This window comes from Trichechus manatus, unplaced genomic scaffold (genome assembly GCF_000243295.1).
Source record: "Trichechus manatus latirostris isolate Lorelei unplaced genomic scaffold, TriManLat1.0 scaffold00081, whole genome shotgun sequence".
NCBI classification, from domain to species: domain Eukaryota; kingdom Metazoa; phylum Chordata; class Mammalia; order Sirenia; family Trichechidae; genus Trichechus; species Trichechus manatus.
In genome coordinates, this window is record NW_004444017.1 from 7,655,985 (window position 1) to 7,677,904 (window position 21,920).

At 40.2% G+C, this 21,920-nt stretch overlaps 2 protein-coding genes across 3 annotated transcripts in view; one reads left to right on the forward strand and one right to left on the reverse strand.

The window, feature by feature from the left end:
• The window catches only part of FGD6 (FYVE, RhoGEF and PH domain containing 6), a 124,462-nt gene extending 114,244 nt beyond the window's left edge, over positions 1 to 10,218 (reverse strand). The window contains exons 1-2 of the mRNA XM_004381231.3: positions 10,082 to 10,218; positions 663 to 3,090 (exon numbers count right to left, since the gene is read on the reverse strand). Coding sequence (XP_004381288.1) covers positions 663 to 3,090; positions 10,082 to 10,097 — 2,444 coding nt within the window. The 5' untranslated portion in view covers positions 10,098 to 10,218. The remainder of the gene's footprint in view (positions 1 to 662; positions 3,091 to 10,081) is intronic.
• Positions 10,219 to 10,600: 382 nt separating this feature from the next.
• Positions 10,601 to 21,920, forward strand: part of VEZT (vezatin, adherens junctions transmembrane protein) — an 89,144-nt gene continuing 77,824 nt past the window's right edge. For both annotated transcript variants that reach the window (XM_023735721.1, XM_023735722.1), the window contains exon 1: positions 10,601 to 10,725. In XM_023735721.1, the coding sequence (XP_023591489.1) occupies positions 10,690 to 10,725 (36 nt within the window). In that variant the 5' untranslated portion in view covers positions 10,601 to 10,689. The remainder of the gene's footprint in view (positions 10,726 to 21,920) is intronic.

Genomic DNA, 21,920 nt, shown 5'->3' on the forward strand with positions numbered 1-21,920 from the left:
AAGGAAAATAACTAATCCTCAAAGAGTGGTAATTTCTGCAAATTTAAAGGTTTTTACCTGACAAAGACAATGCAAGGATTTCAATAACTGTACAGATTTCTTACTTAGCCAAAAAAAAACCTCATTGAATTGACCAATTTCCTGCCCCAGGTTTCCTGCAATGACTCCTGAGTTGGTGCCTTGGAGGGCCTCGGACCTCTCTGTTCCAGACCTTCTTTGCAGCATCTATCTTCCTTCTGGTTCAAATTCTTTGCATCAGCTATTAGTAAATCAACTGTTACAAGCTTGCACTGCAAATACCCATTCCATCCCTATGATAAAAGGAGGCTGCACTTTGGAATAAGAATTCCATAACTAGTCAATATGTTTTGAAAAACTAGTGCTTAACAGTCAATTTTAGCAGCAATTCTGAAGAGAAGACAATTAACCACAAACAGTTTAAAAATGCATCTAAGAATCAGTCATCATAGCCAATGCTGAGCTTCATTATAGACATCAGGAATACAGATTTTTCTTTCTTTTTTTTTATATATGCTTAACTAAACCAGTCTCTCATCAGGTGATTTTCCCCCATGTACATATACCTATCTCACAGGGTTGTTGAAAATTAATTGCAATAATACATGCAAGAGTACAATGTCTGTCCGGCACCTAAGTGTTACCTGCAGTGCTGAAGTCTGGGTCCAAGTTGCAGCTGGCTAGCAGGAGCTTCATAAGGGTCTTCTACCTCATACACATTTGCATCGGTGTCCTCCATGTTGCTGGAATTGTGACATTCAAACTCTGGAGTTTTCCCTATAACCATAATAAATGGCAAGTTCTCATACTCTGGTATTTCCTTATAATGGTGTATATTTTCATACTCCGGTGCACAGGCACTTCTAACAGATTTGCAAGCAGCCTGAGACGATGATTCCCTAGAGAGAATTTGGTCATCCAAAGACTCAGCTCTAGGACTATTGGCCATGCTGGTCTGGACCCGAGACTTCTTTCTCTTCTTTTGAGATTCCAGGCTGTAGTTGTCTGCAGAATACGCCTTAACGGGTTTACTTCTCTTTTCTTCTCCTGCCAACAAGCCATGCCAATCACTTTCAATCCTCTTCCGGTCCCCACCACAGACGTTACCAGTGCTCATGTCTCCAAGTTGGCTACTCTTGGACCAACATTTCTGAAAATCACTCTTCATGAAACAGATGGACAACTTCATGTTGAGCAACTTCTTCAAAGAGTTTTTCTTTTGAGAGTCTTTGCAAGGCTTAGTGCTCCTTTCTGCATCCACAGCAGATAATGACTTTGCTCTAGGCTTGGTTAGGGAACTTGAGGGCTCACTATTTGAGGACATCCTCACAGACTTTAAGGATTCTGGGTTCCCTGAAAAGGGTAAAATAGGATGAGGTAATTTCCACACTGGCTTTTCTGAAGCCCGTTTGGGCACATCAAAGGACGATGACATACCATTGTTTGGAGCACCCAAATGCTGAACGTGATTGCTTTCTAGATTCTTCTCTAAATTTTTTTCCTCATTTAAGGGATAACAACTTTTCTCCACAAGCTCCTCTGAGGCAGCCTTTTTAAGCACCCCCGCAACAGGCAAGCTGTGTCTTTGAGGCTTTTTGGGAATAATCCTTGAAGAACTTTCATCCTTTACTGTAGATTCCTTTTGCATTTGAGGAGCACACACTCCTGGGTTATACGCAGTAGGCAAATGTTCATTACAAGTTAATTTGAGTTGCTTAGGCAGGCTTACAGATAGAGTACTGCATCTTATAATACCGGTCCCATTGTCCATAGCAAGTGACATATTACAGCCATCTACTGTCTTGCTGTCAGAACTCAAACAGGAGTCTGTCTCTAAAGGAGGTGCCATTTTTTCAAAGGAAGAAGTTTCAGGACACACAGCTTTCTGTGAATTGGCTAAGTCCTGTCTGTCACAGTCAGAGTCCAGATTCAATTCATTTTTACTTCCTTGCTTCACTTTATCCACCTGTTCCTGGTTACACAAAACATTCTGATGAAGAACGCTAATTTTATTGTTCTTCAAATTGTCTTCAATAAGACAAGAAGAGTTACTGTCTGAATTCTCTGGTTCCTCAGTACTTTCACTAGGAGCATCTATATACTCTTGGCGTATCAGACGAGCAGTGCGTGTCTTTCTGGGCTTGGGAGTTGGGAATTTTTTGGTATATGGTACTAAGTGAATTTCTAAGGGACCAATGTCTTTAACTTCCATCTTCTTACTAACTCCATCTGAAGATATAAAATTATTCTTTTTGCCATTTTCCAGAGCTTCTTGTTTGGATGAATGAAAGCAACTACTGCTTTTTCTATTACCATCCTGACAAGTTTCAACAATTTGAAATTCATCACTCACAGGCTGTAGGAGGTGGTGATCATCAGGGACTTTCTCAAAGCTGGATAAGGATGGTGACAAATCAGTAAATTCAATTCTGAATTGCTCGTTCAAATTACAGCCACCATTCATTTCTGGGCTGTCTGTGGATCTGTGCTTCTGTGGTGAGCTAAAAGGTGACATTCCTTGTGTTAAAACATCTTTGAGATTCTCTTCTAGGATGCTTGCCTTTAAAACTACTCCACTCTGGCTCTGTATCGTTTCACCATGAGAATCACATTGATTCCTAGTTTTTATAGTTAAAGAGAACTCATCAATTTTACTATTTTCTAAATTTTCATGCATTTCTAGGGATTCTAAAACAAGCTGCTTTACACATGAATTCCCTCTATTCCCAAGCTTATGGACACATTCAGAGCTGCAGGAGCACACCGGTAAAATAAAATCACTGCTCTGGTTCCCTACATTTTTACAATTAAAGTCATCAGCATTTTCAGGTGCTTTCTGTTTGTGCTCTTCCAGGTTCATAGTGTTTTTCCTTGATGGTGATAGCCTTATGTCTCGAACAGGTGAGTCCTTTAGAACTTTTGGTTTTGGGGCTATTGCCGGCTTGGTTTTCTTTGTTGGCTGTGGAGCACTAGAAATCACAATGTCAGGTTTAGGAGCAATGGGAGGTGGAGCTGGCTTATTATTTGCCATCACAAACTTTGGCTTGGGGGCCACTGGTGGCTTCTTAATCTCTAGAAAGGAAAAAAATAATAATAATTTGATGACAAAGTAACCAAAGCACAAGATGATACATAATTAAATTTTATAACATTTTTACTTTTAATAGTGTTTCAGTTATTTAGTGCTGTTTTAACAGAAATACTACAAGTGGGTGGCTTTAACAAGCAGAAATTTATTTTCTCACAGTTTAGAAGGCTAGGAGTCCAAAATCAGGGTGCTGGGTCTAGGGGAAGGCTTTCTCTCTCTGTTGGCTCTGGGGGAAAATTCTTGTCTCTTCACCTTCTATTCCTTGGCTCCTTGGTATTCTTTATATGACATGGCATTATCTTCACCTATCTCTGTTTCCTTTTCTGTCCTAACCTACTCTTTTTATGTCTCAAAACACACCCTACAATGACATGGCCTCTTAAGATAACAACAACAAAAAGCCCATTCCCAAACGGAATTATAACCACAGGTATAAAACTGAACCCAAACACAGGACTTACAACACACATTTTGGGGGGACACAATTCAATTCATAACAAACAGTGTGGTGAACTTACAGTTTTGTTTACTAGGCAGGTTATGTAATGCTATTGTTAGCTTCCATCGAGTCAGCCCCAACTTATGGTGACCTGACGTAGAACGGAACAAAACACTGCCTAGTCCTGCACCATGCCCATGATCAGTTGCACATTAGGACCATAGTGATCCATAGGGTTTTCACTGGCTGATTATCCAGAAGTAGATCACCAGGGCTTTCTTCCTAGTCTGTCTCAGTCTGGAAGCTCCGCTGAAACCTATACAGCATCATAGCAACACGCAAGCCTCCACTGAGAGAAAGGTAGTGGCTTCGCTTGACGTGCACTGGCCAGGAATCAAATCTGGGTCTCGCGTTAAAAACAAACAAACAAACCCATCGCTGTCGAGTCGTTTGTGACTCATAGCAACCTTATAGGACAGAGTAGAATTGCCCCATAAGGTTTCAAAGGAGTGGCTGGTGGATTTGAACTGCTAACCTTTCGGTTAGCCGCCTGAGCTCTTAACCACCGCACCACCAGGGCTCCGGGTCTTGCATGGAGCATGAGAATTCTACCACTGAACCACCACTGCCCCTAGAGGTAGGTTATGTTACAGTGTATAAAGTCAATATTACTCTTGACAATTCCTTAAATTGCCCTTAAATTTCAGTATATATAGCTTTGGGTATATCGTATATTTTAAAATAAATGCAATACAGCTTATTTTTCCTCCAACTTTGGAACAAATTACCATATCTTCTGTTGACACTAAATGAAATAATTGGAGGAGCACTTCAGTTTATTTGCTGAGTGCTGAATTTGCCTAAGTAAAACGTAGGATGTGACTCATTAAGCTTCTCATATGAATAAGAGTAGTATGCTTCTACCTCAATGATATACAGTAAACCAAAAGGCCGTTGAGTCGATTCCGACTCATACCACAAAAAAAAAAAAAAACTTGTTGCCACCAAGTCAATTCCAACTCATGGTGATCCTACAGGATAGAGGATAACTGCCCCATAGGGTTTCCAAGGCTGAAATCTTTACAGCAGTAGACTGCCACATCTTTCTTCCATGGAGCAGCCAGTGGGTTGGAACCACCAACCTTTTGGTTAGCAGTTGAGTGCTTTAACCACTGTGTGACCCTATAGAGTTGTATAAATGCCTTTTATCAATTGTCCGTCTACCTCACTAGACAGAACCCCAAAATCATCTTAAAAATGGAATACAGAAATCTTATAAACTTTAAGACTGAATTAATTCTGTTATATTATTTGACGCTCATAATGAAGCCAGTATTTCTCTGTGCAGGGGTTATCAATCAGGAATTTTCATTTTAATCCTTCATGGAGCCTTTTTTGTTTTTTCCCTTAAGTCACATGTCCAGGCCCTACCCCAGATCTAATCAACCAGAACCTCGAGGGATAGATCCTGACTATCTGCATTTTTGTCAAGTTCCACTGGTGATTCTGCTGTGTACTATTAATTAATAACCACCTTTCTTGTTCATATAACAGCTGACCACAATTTCTAGTGTAGCAATTCTTCCTCAACATTATAAAGTATTTAAATGAACACCTATTTATGCTGTGCTAGATTTGTATAGAGCTGGGCCCTAGCTCATATGATTCTGAGATTGTAACTCTTGAGATACCTCCTTCAGGAGAAACTATCCCTTACATTCTCTGGTCACTTTGTTGTTGTTGGCGGCCACGTGCTGGCCCCCGACTCATGGTGACCCCGCGCACAATAAAACAAAATGCTGCCAGGTCCTGCGCCATCCCCATGATTGGCTGGGGATCGGACCCTTCTGATCCATAGTTTTCTTCCTAGTTTGTCTTACTTTGGAAGCTCTGCTGAATCTGTTCAGCATCATAACAATGCATAAGCCTCCACTGACAGATGGGTGGCAACTGTGCAAGAGGCGCGCTGGCTGAAGCCTAATAAAAGCTTTACCCAAGAGAACTGTAAAATAAAAACGCTCTTCTACCTACACTGTCACTTATGACCCAGTCTTACTTCCCAAGGAAACTTGAGGTCAGATAATGTTTTATCTTATACTTCTTATACTTACGTTTGCTCTTGCAACAGGATCTAAGCTGAATAAAAACTTAATTTACTGAAAAAAACAAAAATAACTTCAAAATATCTGCTACAAAGGACTGCTAAACATTACTTGAATACAGAGAAGCTTTGATATTTCATTTGAAGGGGATTTTCTTTTCAACAAAGGAAATTAGTCACAACACTCAGGAAGACATTACATGGAACTGAGTAAAAAATAGAGTAGGGCACTCTACTTCCCTTTATCAACCAAGGAAGAATTTCCTGAATCCCTAATATATAGGTACAACCAAAATTACACAATAGCAGATGCCTTCTTACTCAACTGCTTATTAAGAGTATTACCATAAATAAAGAAGATAGTGAAATCTGTGAGAGCCAGAACTTGATGGGACTGCCTTGTTTTTCTGGGTCTCACAAGTTTTCCATCTTTGACAGGGTGCACTTTTCTATTGCTCCTTTTAGTGAAAAACATTTTAAGTCTTCCTTCTCTGACAGATTTCCACCTTACACAGGTTCCAGCTTTCGCAGGTTTTACTGTATTTTCAAAATAATATAGATTCCCAACGCCATACAATTTCAGTTAGCTGTTCAATAAGCATGTTATTAAAGTTCTTTTTTTTTTTAAGGTAGGAAAAAAAATTATAAAATCCTTCAAAGCCTAGTAATAAATCTCGGTGCAATGGTCTACCAAATTAAACTCATCATCTATTAGGTCAAGTCTTAAGAGAAAGAAGGAATGAATGCCCTAAGGTTCTTCACAACCCTCCCCACAACCCCCAGCTTACTAAAGAGAATGAAAATTGACAGACTGTCACGTTGATTGGACTTCTACTACCATTCGCAAAACATCCTACCTTTGGGATTTTTGAAGGAATTTAAATAAACAAAAAACCAAAACCACGTCTCATCAGATTTATCTTTTACTATCTTTTACTTTCTGAATTTTATGGCTTTGTCAGAGCTTCAAGGTTATTTAACTGATTGATTTCTGATTCTTAGTTAAATTGTTTTTTAATTTCTAGTACCACCTTTACCTTTTTCTTTAAATGTGTTTTATACTAAAGGCTGCTTCCAAGAGACATAAATCCCTGTACTCTCTTAGTGTACCAGCAATTCACCTAACTACATATCAGTATTGAGCTGGTGTTGATTTCAAATAAATATAGCACAGCATTATGTACCTAAAGCTCTCAATGCTTACTCACTGAATTAAATACATGTGAACCCAGGTTTACCATTGTAGGTTAACTGTATATTGGAGAAAGCCAATAATAACCGGGAGGCAGCGGGCCTAACCTAATTGTGTGCCTTTGTGGCAGATCTCCCTGCTTCATCTAGTAAATGGAGGAATTAGATCATCTCTAAAGCCCATATGATTCTGAGATTATAACTCCTGAGATACTTTCTTCAGGAGAAGCTATCTCTTATACTCTGTAGCTACTTTGTTGTTCTTAGCTGCCATGTGTCAGCCCCTGACTCATGCACAATGGAATGAAATGCTGCCCAGTCCCAAGCCATCCCCATGATCGGTTGGAGGTTGGACCCTTGTGATCCATAAGTTTCTTCCTAGTTCATCTTAGTCTGGAAGCTCCGCTGAATCTGTTCAGCATTATAGCAAGGAACGAGCCTCCACTGACAGATGGGTGGTGGTTGTGCATGAGGTACACCGGCTGGGAATCAAACTGGGTCTCCCTCATGGAAGGGGAGAATTCTACCAGTGACCCACCAATGACTCACTCTAGCCACTTTACCCTACTTTTATTTTCTTCAGCATGTCTCTTCATTTTTCTTCAGCATCTGTCTCCACCACTAGAAGGAATGCTCCAGGAGGGCAGGGACTTTGTTAATCTTATTCACTGCTATATTCCTGCACTGAAAAAGAGCCGGGGAATAGTCACAGCTGCCACCTACTCAATACCCATAATATGTCTCAGTAACAGGAAATTTCTTTTTAAAAAACCAATACTCATTTTAATGCAGAATAATATTATGAAAAGTTAGCAGGAATCAACTTCAACTGGATTATTAAATAAACCGTTAATTTTCAGTGGGAACTAGGGTTCAACTAAGTCACTGGTCCTGCAATATCAGAAATCCTCTTTTTTTTTTTTTTTTTTTTTACTTTGAAAGAAACACAACTCAAAAAATAACAAGCCATTATATTATGGTCTGCTCCAACGTCAAAGTCTTGAAATGAGTGCATGATGTTAGGAAATGAATCCAGCACCTCTGGATCCTAATACTGTATCAACAGTCAGACCCAAAGCTTCTTAGAGCAAAGCAGCAAAGCTTTTATTTACACAGCTGTTTGGCTCCAGGGAAAAATAAGGTAAGAAACTGAAGTACTAGTACCATTTTACTATTACAAACATAATCGTCATCTGTTACACACAGGTGGCTGTGTGATTCACGTGCACACCTTCTAGGCTATTGGACCAGCCCCAAATTAATACGATAGTGACCTATACATGCTGAAAAAAGAAAATATACACCTATCATTATCTCTCCTTTTTCATATAATGCTTAGAATAATTCTAAAATCTCTACTAAAGACCCAAGCTTTCACAGATGCAGAAAAAACAGAGCAACTCTTCTTTAGGATACTTATAACTTAGATAAACCCAGTTCTCTTCCATGTTCCCCATATAGACACTAGAAAGAACACTAATAAATCTTAACAGATGGGTGAACAAAAAAAGCAGTTAATGCTTCCAAGTGAGCCATGCTAAAAACCAACTAACTCAGCTAAACACAGGAAGTATCCCTCTTTTAAACACCACAAAAATGTCTGTGGTGTTCTTTAATTGTAAAGTTGATAAAATATAAAAAGAGTTTGCATTATTCTAGAGTAATTCAAATGTCAGAATCATAAACTTTCAAACTCAGCCCTAGAAATCAAGTTTACATATTTAAAGGTCAAATTAAGTGCTTTTGTACCTGCTCATTACAAAATATTAGGACTGGAATTGAAAACTGATACATATAAGGAATGATTGTTTTAAATTCACTTGACACTTGAAAAAGGGAGAACTAACATTGGCTGGAAAGACTTTTAATTTCCAACCACTTTAAATTCAAAATACTTAGATTGATTCAGCAATAAAGAAAACTTGGACAAACGTGACGCACAGAAATTTAGGATGAAAATAATTCACCTTAAGTCAGTAGAAAGCCTCCCTTTGTTAAGAAAAAGAGTGTTTATAAATAACTCCAGTGGTGTATGACATATCTCTTAGACACACATATAAGAAGATCAAGATCAAAAAGGAAAAATCCACAACATCTTCTACAGAAACACTTCACTCCTTGCTTTTTATTCCTATTGGCTAACTTCTTGTTTTGTTAATTGCAATCTGATTACATCTAGCAATGCAACACTCAGATATATCTAGGCTTTACAAAGAATACAAATCAGAACATTTAGAGTGCTGTTTGACAATTTCAAGTTGCAGGAATTTTAAACAAAGGCAGGGAAAAGCAAAGCAAATTTAATCTGATATTTAAGTGCTGATTCTAGAAGTAACTTTGAGGAGAAGCTTTAAACTATTTTACTATTTCTAATGAAAGTTTATTCCCTTCAATATAAACTAAAACGTTTAAAAAAAAATTACTTAACACATTAAATCCTGTTTAAAAAATTAACCTATGTTCTTATACAATGAATTGAACACCACTTTAGAAATCATTTCAGAAAAAAAGAACTGTTCCTTTAAAATGTCCAGAATTGCTCAAAATCCACACAAAGGTAAACACAGGCTTTGTCATTTGGAAAAGGGGGACTGTGGGAGTCAGACAGAAAATAGGGCTTTGTTTACACAAACCAGGTAGAAATTTAAGAAAACCATACGAAATCGGGTGAAGACGAGTAAACAACTGCCATCGGCAATCCTATTGCTCTGTTTCTCACATAATAGAGGTAAAACCACCAGGACATAAGTAACAGTGTCTAAATCACTTTATCGAATAAGGTTGCAAGGGTTTTCAGTTGATACTAGTTTAAAAGCTAGTCGCATAGAGCTGCTGAGTTCAACACGCTGGGAACACTCACGCTTTCCCAGAATAACTGATTTCTTAACATGGGAATCTAAACTATTTTCACACGCAAAGGCAAAGTGGCTTAAATTTTAGGAGAGAAGAGCAAATGCCTTGTACATTTAGCGTTTCACCTGGCGCAAAGAGCCTCCAACACAGGTCTCCCTCTGAAGGGAAGTCCCAAGATACACTGATTTCCAAGCAGCCCCTCTAGGCAAGCAAGAACGGACGAGTAAATCCGGCAGCAAACCCCATCCGTTCGGCATTAGCCGAGGTCCTCTGGGAAAGGTAGAGGACAGACACACAACTCACCCACCCAGAGGAGAAAGTTGCTCGAAAGTCGAAGACGAGCAATGCTCCCTACAAACTTTTCTACGGCAGACCCAGCGCAGTCACTTACCAGCGACAGAAGTCATGATTCCCCTGTGCAGCTCGCTTCCCCGCTCGCCCCCCTCAATCCATGTTCCCTTTTCAGTCCATTGTTTCAAGTGTTAGGGAAGAAGAGAAAAGCCCCCACAGCTATCGCTTTCCCTCCCGCAGCCCAGGCACAAAGGATGTGGCGGGTTCCAGGGACTCCGCAGCGGTCCCGGGCGCAAGCAGCCGGCGGCAGACAGGCAAGCAAGAGCACCGCCCAGCCGAGCTCCGGGCGGACGGCCAGGCGCGGTCACGAGCTGCGCGCACCACAGGGCCGGCGGAGCGTGCGCCTCTCTCACTCTCAAAAAATCAGTGCTCCAAGCGCCCCCTGCTAGTCGCGGCCGTAAAAGGCATACAAAAGCCCAAGACTCCTCCAATCAGAGGGCTGGAACTTCATCCCGCTCCCGCCCTTCACGCCCACACACTCATCCTCTGCTCCAATAAACGTGACTGAAAAGGGGGCGGGATCTGCGAGACATGCTGGGAACTGTAGTTTTCTGAACCCATGGGACAGGCGACGCCTACGCGTCGGTGCTGCCTGTTCTCCCGCCTTCTTTTCCCATCGTGCTGAGGCGGGTGGCATGGCGGAGAAGGATGACACCGGACTTTGACGAAGAGGTGGTTTTTGAGGTAAGGGAAAAATGGCGGTGGGTGTGGATTGCCTTTGTTTGAGGAGAAGGACGAGGGGGTAAGCGAGGAGGCAAGGGGTTGGGCCGAACCAGGGACCAGAGGGCGGATGACGCGCTCCCACAGGCGTCGGCACAGACCCCGGCGGTTTCGGGGCCTAGCGTTAGGCGCAGCCTGACAGGTGTAACCCGCGGCGCCCTGGCGGAGGCCAGCCTCAGCCCTAGACCTTCCCAGAATCCCGAGCCCTGGCCGCGTTGCCAGCACCTGTGGTCAGGAGCCGCGTTTATTCCTTTCCCCGGGGATGGATGCGCCGCAGGGGGACTGCGCCTGGCTGGGGCGGGGCCGAATCATTCATTTTGGATATCCACTAGTACTATTTAGCCCTTTTTCTTTCTCGATTTTTTGGGTCAGTATCCAGAAGTGCCTCGGATTACCGTTCATCGCCGAGGCGTGGCCCGCGGAATGACGGCAGCAGGTGCCAGTTTTCTAACATGGTTTGAAACCTTTGTGTAGGGATCTACTGTGGGTGATTAGGGCCGGGACATCTCAGCATGTAGGCTCAAGTCTTTTGTCCTTTGCTTTTGAGCCAGTTCTGACTCGAGGCGCTGAATGTGAGTGCTTTCGTGCGGGATTATTTTAAGGCGTCTCTGCCATCTTGAAGAAAAAACACCAGACCTCTGTATATATGTTTTGCATATATACCCTTTACGTTCATTCATCCAATTGGGTTTTAAGAAATTGAAAACAAAATGACTCATGCCGTACAATGGGAAAGGTAGGCACTAACAGATAACTACAACATAGAGTGATAAATGTTGAAAGATGTTCAAACTGTCATTGGAGGATTAATTTGGAAACTGTACTCCTTGCGGCGTAGGAGAGGCTACACCCAGTAAATGATATCCGAGGTGAATCTTGAACCATGTATCAGATTAGAAAGATGAAAGGGAGAGAATACATCACTGAAAAGAAAAACTGAGTATTCCAAGGTTCAGAGGCATGAAAGTACCTGGTGTGGTTTTTCGGTGGGGATGCGGCAGAACCCTGGTGCGCAGTGGTTAAACGCTCGGCTGCTGAAAGGTCGGCTGTTCCAACCCACTACCCACTCCACGGGAGAAAGATGTGGCAGTCGGCTTCCATAGAAATTTACAGCCTTGGAAACCCTATGAGGCAGTTCTTCTGTATCCTGTAGTGTTGCTATGAGTAGGAATCGACTCCACGGCAGTGAGGTTTTTTTTTTTTGGTTTTGAGGTAGGGCAGTGGAGGGTCCCTATAGTTAGTGGTTTGATGCAGGTGAAATACAGAGGTAGTGGAAGATGTGGACATTTTGCCGAAATGAAGAGACTGGATGCCAGGAGCTCACTAGGGAAGACTAGGACCTGAGTTGTAGAAATGATGGAATAAAGGCTTGGACAAACATTTCTAAGGTAAAATTGAGGAAACAGTTGCAGATTGAATGTGGGAGTTGAAGAAGACAGAAATCTAGGTTGCTTAAATTTCTAGAGTAAGGTAACTGGATGGGTGTATATATTTTTTAACCCTATTATTTTCTTAAATTTCTGAATATAATAGTAGTACATGCTCAAAGAGCATTTTATTTTAGAAAATAAGCCAAAAATAAAAGATCATCCATAATTATACTAACCACAGGTGGCCTCTGTTAACATCATGATATGTGTTCTTACTGACTTTTTCTGTGCAAATGTTTGTGTATGTAATCTTTCTGAACATGAAAAGAAATAATACATAGAATTTTGTATCCTATATTTTCACTTTAATTTACCATGTATTCCCCCTTCATATACTCATTACTATAATAATATCACATTATATATGTATAATAGTATAACCATTTTCCCATTTGTATCCCATATTGGATAATTACATTGTTTCAGAATTTTCACCATTGTTGTTAGTTGTTAGGTGCTGTGTAGTTGGTTCAGACTCATAGCAACCCTATGAATACGGAACAAAACGCTGCCAGGTCCTGCGCCATCCTCACAATCTTTGCTGTTTGAGCCCATTGTTGGCAGTCACTGTATCAGTCCATCTCGTTGAACGTCTTCCTTTTTTCACTGACCTTTTGCTTTACCAAGCATGATGTCCTTCTCCAGGGACACCATCGTAATCAACGCTGAAGGAGCACTGGTGGTGCAGTGGTTAAGCAACCCACCAAGTCCTCCTTAGGAGAAAGATGTGGCAGTTGGCTTGGTGAAGATTTACAGCTTGGAAACTCTATGGGGCAGTTCTGCTCTGTCCTATAAGGTCGCTATGAGTCGGAATGGACTCGATGGCAACGGGTTTGGTTTTTTTTAATCAACAATAAGCCCATCTTTAACTGCAGCTCTGATTTTTCTTCAAAATAATTTCTAGAGTAGAGCTAGTGCATCAAAGGATATGAACATTTTTTTAAGGGTTATTACACTGCCGGACTCATCAGAAAGCTTATATCAGTTCACATTTCCATGAGGAATAGAGTGTTAGTTTCACCAAATCCTCAGCAACAGTCTTATTAGTTTCCTTTAATCTTTGCTAATTTGTTAGGCAAACATTGTAGTCCATTGTTCTATTTTACATTTTGTGCATTTAAATGTTTTAGTAGCCAGTTTTATTTCTTTGATTGAACATCCTCTTTGTATTTGTGTGACCGTTTTCCTATTGGATACTAGCTTTTTAAAAGTTGAGTTGCATGAATTCTTTATATATTAACTTCACTAACCCTTTATCAGAGCCCTGATGGTGCAGTGGTTAAGAGCTACAGCTGCTAACCGAAAGGTCAGCAGTTCAAATCCACCAGCTGCTCCTTGGAAACCCTATGGGGCAGTTCTACGTTATCCTATAGGGTCGCTATGAGTCAGAATCGAATCGATGGCAACGGGTTTTTTTGCTTTGGAACCCTTTGTCATACATGTAGAAATTTTTTCCATATTGCTGTTTTAATTTATTTGCTTTTTGTCACATATGCTATTTTTTGTTGCAGTATAATATACATACAGGAAATTGCACAAATTATAAGTGTACAGATGGATGAATTTTCACGCATTGAACACATCCTTGTAACCAGCACCCAGATCAAGAAACAGAACATCATCAACACAATATAAGATTCTTCCTGCTGCCTTTCGGTCACTACTCCCAACCTCAAAGATAACCAGTATTCAGATTTATAATAGCCTAGATTAATTTTGTCTGTTTTTATAGTTTACATGCTGTGCAGTTGAATTTATATGGTCTTTGTGTCTGGCTTTTTTTTTGTTGTTGTTGTTGCTCAGTATTATGTTTGTGACATTCCTCCATACTGTTACATGAGCATTTTTATTTCAGTATAGAATTCCATGTGAATACTTGACAATTTTTTAATCCATTCTACTATTGATGGTCATTGGGTAGTTTCCAGTTTGGGACTATTACAAATAGTGCTACTGTGAACATTTTACCATATGTGTTTCCTTGAACACATTTCTCTTTGGAATGGATTTGCTAGGTAATGAGAAATGCACATGTCACCTTTGGTCGATATTGGTAGATATTGCCATCATTATTCCACAGTGGTTATAACAATTTCTACTACCAGCAGCAGTGCCTGAGAGGTTTGGTTGCTCCACATCCTCACCGACACTTGCTATAATTTCAGTCTATTTCATTTTATCTTTCTGGTGGATGTGTACTTGTATTTCCTTGGTGGTTTTAATTTGCATTTTCCTAATAAATAAGTTGAGAGTCCTTTTACATGTTTATTGGTCAATTGTGTATCCACTTTTGTGAAACCTGTTCAAACTTCCTGCCTATTTTTTATGTTGGGTTCCCGCTTACTGATTTGTTGGAGTTCTTTACATACACTAGATACAAGTCATTTGTTGGGTATGTTGTTAGGTGCGTTCGAGTTGGTTCTGACTCCTAGTGATCCTTTGTACAGCAGAACAAAATGCTGCCCAGTCCTGCACCATCTGCACAACTGTTGCTATGTTTGAGCCCAGTTGTTGCAGCCACTCTGTCAATCCATCTCTTTGAGGGTCTCCTCATTTTCACTGACCTTCTATATTACCAAACATGTCCTTCTCCAGGGACTGATCCCACCTGATAACATGTCCAAAGTAAGTGAGACAAAGTCTCACCATTCTCGCTTCTAAGGAGCATTCTGGCTGTACTTCTTCCAAGACAGATTTGTTTGTTCTTCTGGCAGTCCATGGTATATTTATTATTCTTTGCCAGCACCGTAATTCAAATGCGTTAATTCTTGTTTTGTCCTCCTTATTCGTTGCCCATCTTTCACGTGCACATGAGGTGATTGAAAATACTATGGCTTAGGTCAGGCGCATCTTAGTCCTCAAAGTGATATCTTCCTTTTCAACACTTTAAAGAGGTCTTTTGCACAGATTTGCTAATGCCATACGTCATTTAATTTCTTGACTGCCGCTTCCATGGGCATTGATTGTGGATCCAAGTAAAATGAAATCCTTGACAACTTCAGTATTTTCAATATTTTCTCTGACTCATAGCAACCCTATATGACAGAGAACTGCCCCGTAAGGTTTCCAAGGCTGCAGTCTTTATGGAAGCAGACTACCACATCTGTCTCCCACAGAGCAGCTAGAGGTTTCGAACTGCCTACCTTTCCATTAGCAGCTGAGCACTGAAACCACTGCACCACATAAAAAGGTATATGATCTTTTTATCTGAAGGACTAATATTTCTACCTCTTTTCATTATTTGTAGCATCTAAACCATTTCTTTTAAACTTCGTTCTTATAGGGACAGTGTTGTCCTCCAGGGAGCTTTTACACTGTCCTCAAGTCTCTGTCCTTGGTCACATTATTCTCTGTAGTTGACCTCTTTACTGACAAAGCTTTTGGTGTTTGTTTTATTCATTCCCTCTCATTTCCTTTATTCCTGACTAAGAAAACTAATCCTACCCCCATTATCATGATCTCTTTCTCTCCCTCATCCTTTATGCTTCTCAGTAAATTACTAAATGTTAACCCTTTGTTTAAATGGAAAGACAGAATGTTCAAGTTTAGCATTTTCTTTCTTTGCCCCAGCACTGACTAAATCAAATGAAAGGAAATGGCTTTTATACAACCTCCCACATTCAACAGAGAGTTAAAAAAAAATCCCTCTCTTGCTTGAAAGATTCTCCTTTCTTTACATTTTTAAAGGTTATTACACTTCTCTAAAGAACATTAAAGCACTTTTTTATATAAGTATGATTTGTAGATTCTTTCCTGCTTGCATTGTTGCTTTGACTGCGTAATGGAAATTATTTTTATCTGTGAATGTATACATTGACAGTATTTGCTATTTTGATAATGGAGCTTGCTGTCTGGAGTAATTATACATATAAAATTTAATGTTTTGCTATATCATCTTATCTTTCCTTAAAGTGTATCCTCAGTTTCCTGTAGTACATAAAGCCCTAAAAGTATATTATTCAATTTAATCTAGTTCCAAATGGTAGGATGTTGTTGTTGTTGTCAGGTCACGTCGAGTCATTTCCAACTCATAGCAACCCTGTGTACAACAGAACGAAACACTGCCCAGTCATGTGCCATCCTCATGATTATCGTTATGCTTGAGCCCATTGTTGCAGCAACATTGTCAATCCATCTTGTTGAGAGTCTTTCTCTTTTTCACTGACCCTCCACTTTACCAAGCATGATGTCCTTCTCCAGGGACTGGTCCCTCTTGATAACATGTCCAAAGTATGTGAAACGAAGTCTTGTCATCCTCACGTCTAAGGAGCATTCTGGCTGTGCTTTTTCCAAGACAGATTTGTTTGTTCTTTTGGCAGTCCATGGTATATTCAATATTCTTCACCATCACCACAACTCAAAGTCATCAACTTTTCTTGCGTCTTCCTTATTCTTTGTCCAGCTTTCACATGCATATGAGACGATTGAACACAGCATGGCTTGGGTCAGGCATTCCTTAGTCCTCAAAGGGACATCTTGGCTTTTTACACTTCAAAGAGATCTTTTGCAGCAGATTTGCCCAATGCAGTGCATTAGTTGATTTCTTGACTGCTGCTTCCGTGGGTGTTGACTGTGGATCCGAGTAAAACAAAATCTTTGACAACTTCAATCTTTTCTCCATTTATCATGATGTTGCTTATTGGTCCACTTGTGAGGATTTTTGTTTTCTTTATGTTGAAGTGTAATCCATACTGAAGCCTGTAGGTTTTGATCTTCGTCAGTAAATGCTTCAAGTCCTCTTCACTTTTAGCAAGCAAGATTGTGTCATCTGCATAGCACAGGTTGTTAATGAGTCTTTCTCCAATCCTGATGCCCAGTTCTCACTGAGAGTCATCCTCTTTTTTGCTGACCCTCTACCTTACCAAGCGTGATGTCCTTTTCCCAGGACTGGTCCCTCCTGATAACATTTCCAAAGTACATGAGAGAAGTCTCGCCATCCTTACTTCTAAATATAGGAATAGGTCTCTCTTTTATGTATTTTTTTCAGTTGCATCTATTAGAATGCAGGTCCCTTTGTCTCAAGCCATGAAACACATAGTACTTAAATTAATTCTTATTGTTATCTTGGTATTTTATTCAATTACATTAAAGGTTTCCATTTTTAAAATGCATTATAGAAAGAGAGCTAAAGTAGGAATCAGGAGACTGACATTAATTAGCAATGATAACTTGAATGAATCACTTAATTTCTCTAGAGCTTGTTTCCCATTTGTAAATATGCATGAGTTTTAGTAGGTCATCCTTTAGTATTAAACTTTTCTTGAATCCATTCTAGAGGACCTTAAAACTATTGGTAGATTGAGTCTAAAGGAGAGTGGGCCCTCGAAGTCTTCCATTCATTAGAAAACACAGGAAAAGAATCTGCTGATTTATAGTCTATTCTTAGATCAGAAATCCTGATTGAATTTTAGTTTTTCCTGGTCTGTACGAGGTGTTTGCTAAGTTCCCAGAAGCAAATAATGCCTTAGGATTTCAGAGAACAGGCCAGAAGCTAATGTACTTCACGGGGGCACGGTGTTAGGCAGTGTACTAACTTCATTGCCTCTGGATTTTTAGAGTATTGCTTATATACATTTATTGAGACTTCTTGTTGTTATTGCCATTTACAGCAAATCAGAATGCTCTTTACCCTTTATTTGAAATTATGTATTTAAAAAGTCCTTTATTTGTAAATCTACAGTGTACTTTATTTAACTGGAAGAATCTAGCCACCTATGTCTTGTTGTTGGGATTTTCCTGATTAATCCACAACCATTAATCTCATACCTTTCTAATACCTGTATTAAAATGGATTTTCTACTTCAGTATGTATCTTATCCTGTCATTGTTTTATTTTTCCTTACAGAGTCTCCCTTCTTGGTGAAAGGGAGTAATGAATCATATTAGATAAGGGTCTCCCTTTTAACTCTTCTCAAAACCACATGTCTCTCCACTTTTTTTTCTTTTTTTTTTTTAATTTGGGATGAGAAGAAAAGAAAGTCAGGTTGAATGTGACCTAATCCGTTCTCATTTTAGTGTTTCATGTAATCCAAACCTCGTTTTAATGTTTACTGCACACTTCTAATATCCAACAGGTCTGACTTGGCTTTTTTTTTTCCGTAAGCAGTTGAAAATGATAGTTTTACTTCCTTGCCTTGGTTTTGCTCTACATCCAATAAGTGCCCAATATATGCCAGCTGACTAATTGGAAGTAGAATAATATTCAAGGTAGCTTCAGGGCTTTGATGGCACAGTGGTTAAAGTTAAAACTGAAAGGTCAGTGGTTCAAAACTACCAGCGGCTCCGTGGGAGAAAGATGTGACATTCCTTTTCCATAAAGGTTACAACCTTGGAAACCCTATGGGGCAGTTCTGCTCTGTCATATAGGGTCACTATGAGTTGAAATCAATGCGACAGCAACGGGTTAATCTGTAAGGGTAGCTTCAAAACCAAGGAGAGCTCAATGCACCATGGCTGTCTTGCCTTTTGTTGTTGTTAGGTGCTCTCGAGTTGGTTCCCACTCGTAGTGACCCTGTGTACAGCAGAACAAAACACTGCCCAGTCCTGCTCTATCCCCACAGTCATTGCTGTTTGGGCCCATTGTCAGTCTATCTCACTGAGGGTCTTCCTCTCTTTCATTGACCCTCTGCCTTACCAAGCATGATATCCTCCTCCAGGGACTCGTCCCAACTGAGGACATGTCCAAACATGGGTGTTGATTGTGGATCCATGTAAAATGAAATCCTTGATAACATCAATGTTTTCTCTTGCCTTAGGTAAGATGAATTCACTGTTGCTTTTTTTCTTTTTTAGTCAGTTGAGCCTATATAAGACAATTTTCCTCCTTTGCATTTCTTTTTCTGTCTTTTGAAGGGTATTTTTGTTTTTTACTCTTTTTAATCTTTTTATTTGTTTGTAGTATCTCAATTAGGATTAATTGGGTAGGATGAATTTCAGTGGAAAATATTACAAGTCTGCCACCAGGAAAACGTATATGTCTTTCCTACTACTGCTTTTAAAAAAAACTTAAACAAACACTAATATTAGGTAATATCATTTCATGGCATTTTTTTAACACCCACTATCCTATTACTTTTTCTGCAGTTACTGAGTAATAATGAGTAGCACTAAAGAAATTACATTCAGGTTTTTTTCAAAGAGCTACTTCTGATAGGAAAATGCTTAGTAATGACAAATTCAGTGGCGATTTTGTACTGTAGTTCTGGAGAAACAAGTGCAAACCATCAAAAGAAGAATATAGGAGACTTCTGGCAACATGACGCTCTAGGCAGAACCACCACACTGTCCCTCCACAGCAAAGATCTGAAAAACTAAGCCAAACAGAGAAAACAGCAATCCTGAACAGAGAAAACAGCAATTCTGAAACCCTAAACATCAAATGAAGAGATAAAGCACTCAGCCAAGCACCAAATGAAATAAGAAACTGACAGAGAACAGGGAGTGAGGAGACATACATGCAGAGGTCCCCTATCAGCTAACGCAGCACGGATCTGCCATCTTGGACTCCTATCAGAGACCAGCAAACAGGGAGTATGAGAAAGCAGCTTCACGGAGCTTCCAGCAGGAGAGAAAATAACCGGTAACCAGCAATATATGCTTTCCCACTCCCCACCGTTCTTCACCCCCACTCGGCCTCTTTTCCTTCCTGCGGCCACAGTCTTTGGGCCGGGAAGCACCAGCTGCTTGGATTCCACCTGCTCGCACTGGCCGACTCCCTGAGTGCCCTTTGTTGGCTGCTGATACTGCTTTTTTCCGCTTCTTTTGATGTCTTACTTACCTCTCACCACCTCCCCCTCCTTCCTCTCAAATACCTGGCTTCATGTGCCATCTTTGCTTCTTCCTGAAAGACTGTGAAACTCCGCGAATGTGAAACTGCTTCCCGGTCCGTGTTGCCACACTGGTGGGATCCTGGGGCTTTTTTGTTTGTTTGTTTTGAATTGTTTGTTTTCTTTTTCTTTTCTCGAATTGGGAGCCCGTTCTAGCCGGGCAGTACTGCGCGGCTTGGGACCTACCCCCTCAGTTTGTGCAGACATGCAGAGGGATCCCTGAGGGCATTTCTTTTTTTGTGTTTCTTTGGGGGGAGTCGTTCTTGTTCTTTTTTTTTTTATTTTTAATTTGTTTTGTTTTCTTTTCCCTCTTTTTCTCTTTCTTCACTACTCAGTTTCTCATCTCTCTATACCTTTCTTCTCTTCTTGTCCCTTGAATACCTGGCACTGAGTGACACGTCTACACCTTCTAGCCAGGCTGTACCTCAGTGCCTGGGAGCAACTTCCCAGGCCTCATAACCGCACCGGTAGGATCCCTGGGAACTTTGCTTTTCTTTTTTCTTTCTAATTTTTATTTATTCATTTTTCTTCTCCTTTTTTCTTTTTTTCCATTTTATAGTCTCTCATCTCTCCACTCCAACTGCAGGCTTCTCTAGCACTCTTTTTTGTTTGTATGTTTTTGGCTCCTGTTCCTCTCTCCTCTCTCCCATACCCATCTTAGTTCGACACATCACAGTCTCCCCCCTCCATCCTGCCTACCTGCACTGTGCACTTAACAAAACACCACCAAGCAGCACAGGCACAGCCTACCAGAACCTGCCCTGCACTGATTGCCGGCCCACCCTGGTGGCCGTAGTAAGTGCCACAAACAGCCCATCCCAGCAACTCCTCTTCAGCTATACCTGCCCTACTGTACCATATCTGAGCAACTGACCCTGCCAATTGGAGAAGGAGGCAAAAAGTGTGGTACCCACAGATGAGCAACAACAAAGAACACACAGCCTGCCTGCTCAGACATAGCCAAATTTAAAAAAAAAAAAAGGACAAAACAAACAAATCTACAGTCAATAAATGAGAAAAATAACTACTTAATGCCCCAAAGACAGCAAACAATATCAAAACATTTACAAAAACAGGACAGGATGGTTCCAGTAAATGTCCAAAATAAAACACCAGATAACTTTCCAGTAGAAGAAAAGGCACTAGAACTACCTGATAAGGAATTCAAATCTCTAATACTCAGAATTATCCACGAGTTGAAGCAAAAAGCAGACAGAAATGAGGGAAAAATAGACAAATTCATGGAAAATACAGACAAAAAAATGGAAGAATTCAGGAAAATAATACAGGAACAAAATGCCAAAATAAATACACAACTAGAAATTATACACAAACAACAATTAGAAATCCAAAAGATAAACAACAAGATTTTAGAAACGGACAGTGTCATAGAAGGGCTGAGGAGCAGGTTTCAAATGGTGGAAGACAGGATCAGTGGAATTGAAAACAAACACTTGGATACAACTCTGTTCGAGGAAAACTCAGAAAAAAGAACAACGAAAAATGAAGAGACACTGAGAATTATGTGGGATACAATCAAAAGCAAAAATTTGCGAGTGACCAGAGTTCCAGAACAGGGAGAAAACAGAAAACACAGAGAGGATCATTGAAGAATTGTTGACAGAAAACTTCTCCAATATGATGAAAGATGAAAAGCTGGCCATCCAAGAAGCTCAACGAACCCCATACAGGATAGACCCCAAAAGAAAATCACCAAGGTGTATCATAATCACACTTGCCAAAACCAAAGACAAACAATCCTGAGAGCAGCTTGTGGAAAACAAGAAGTCATATACAGAGGAGAAACAATAAGACTAAGCTCAGATTATTAGGCAGAAACCATACAGGCAAGAAGGCAATGGGATGACATATGTAAAACCTTGAAAGAAAAAAATTGCCAGCC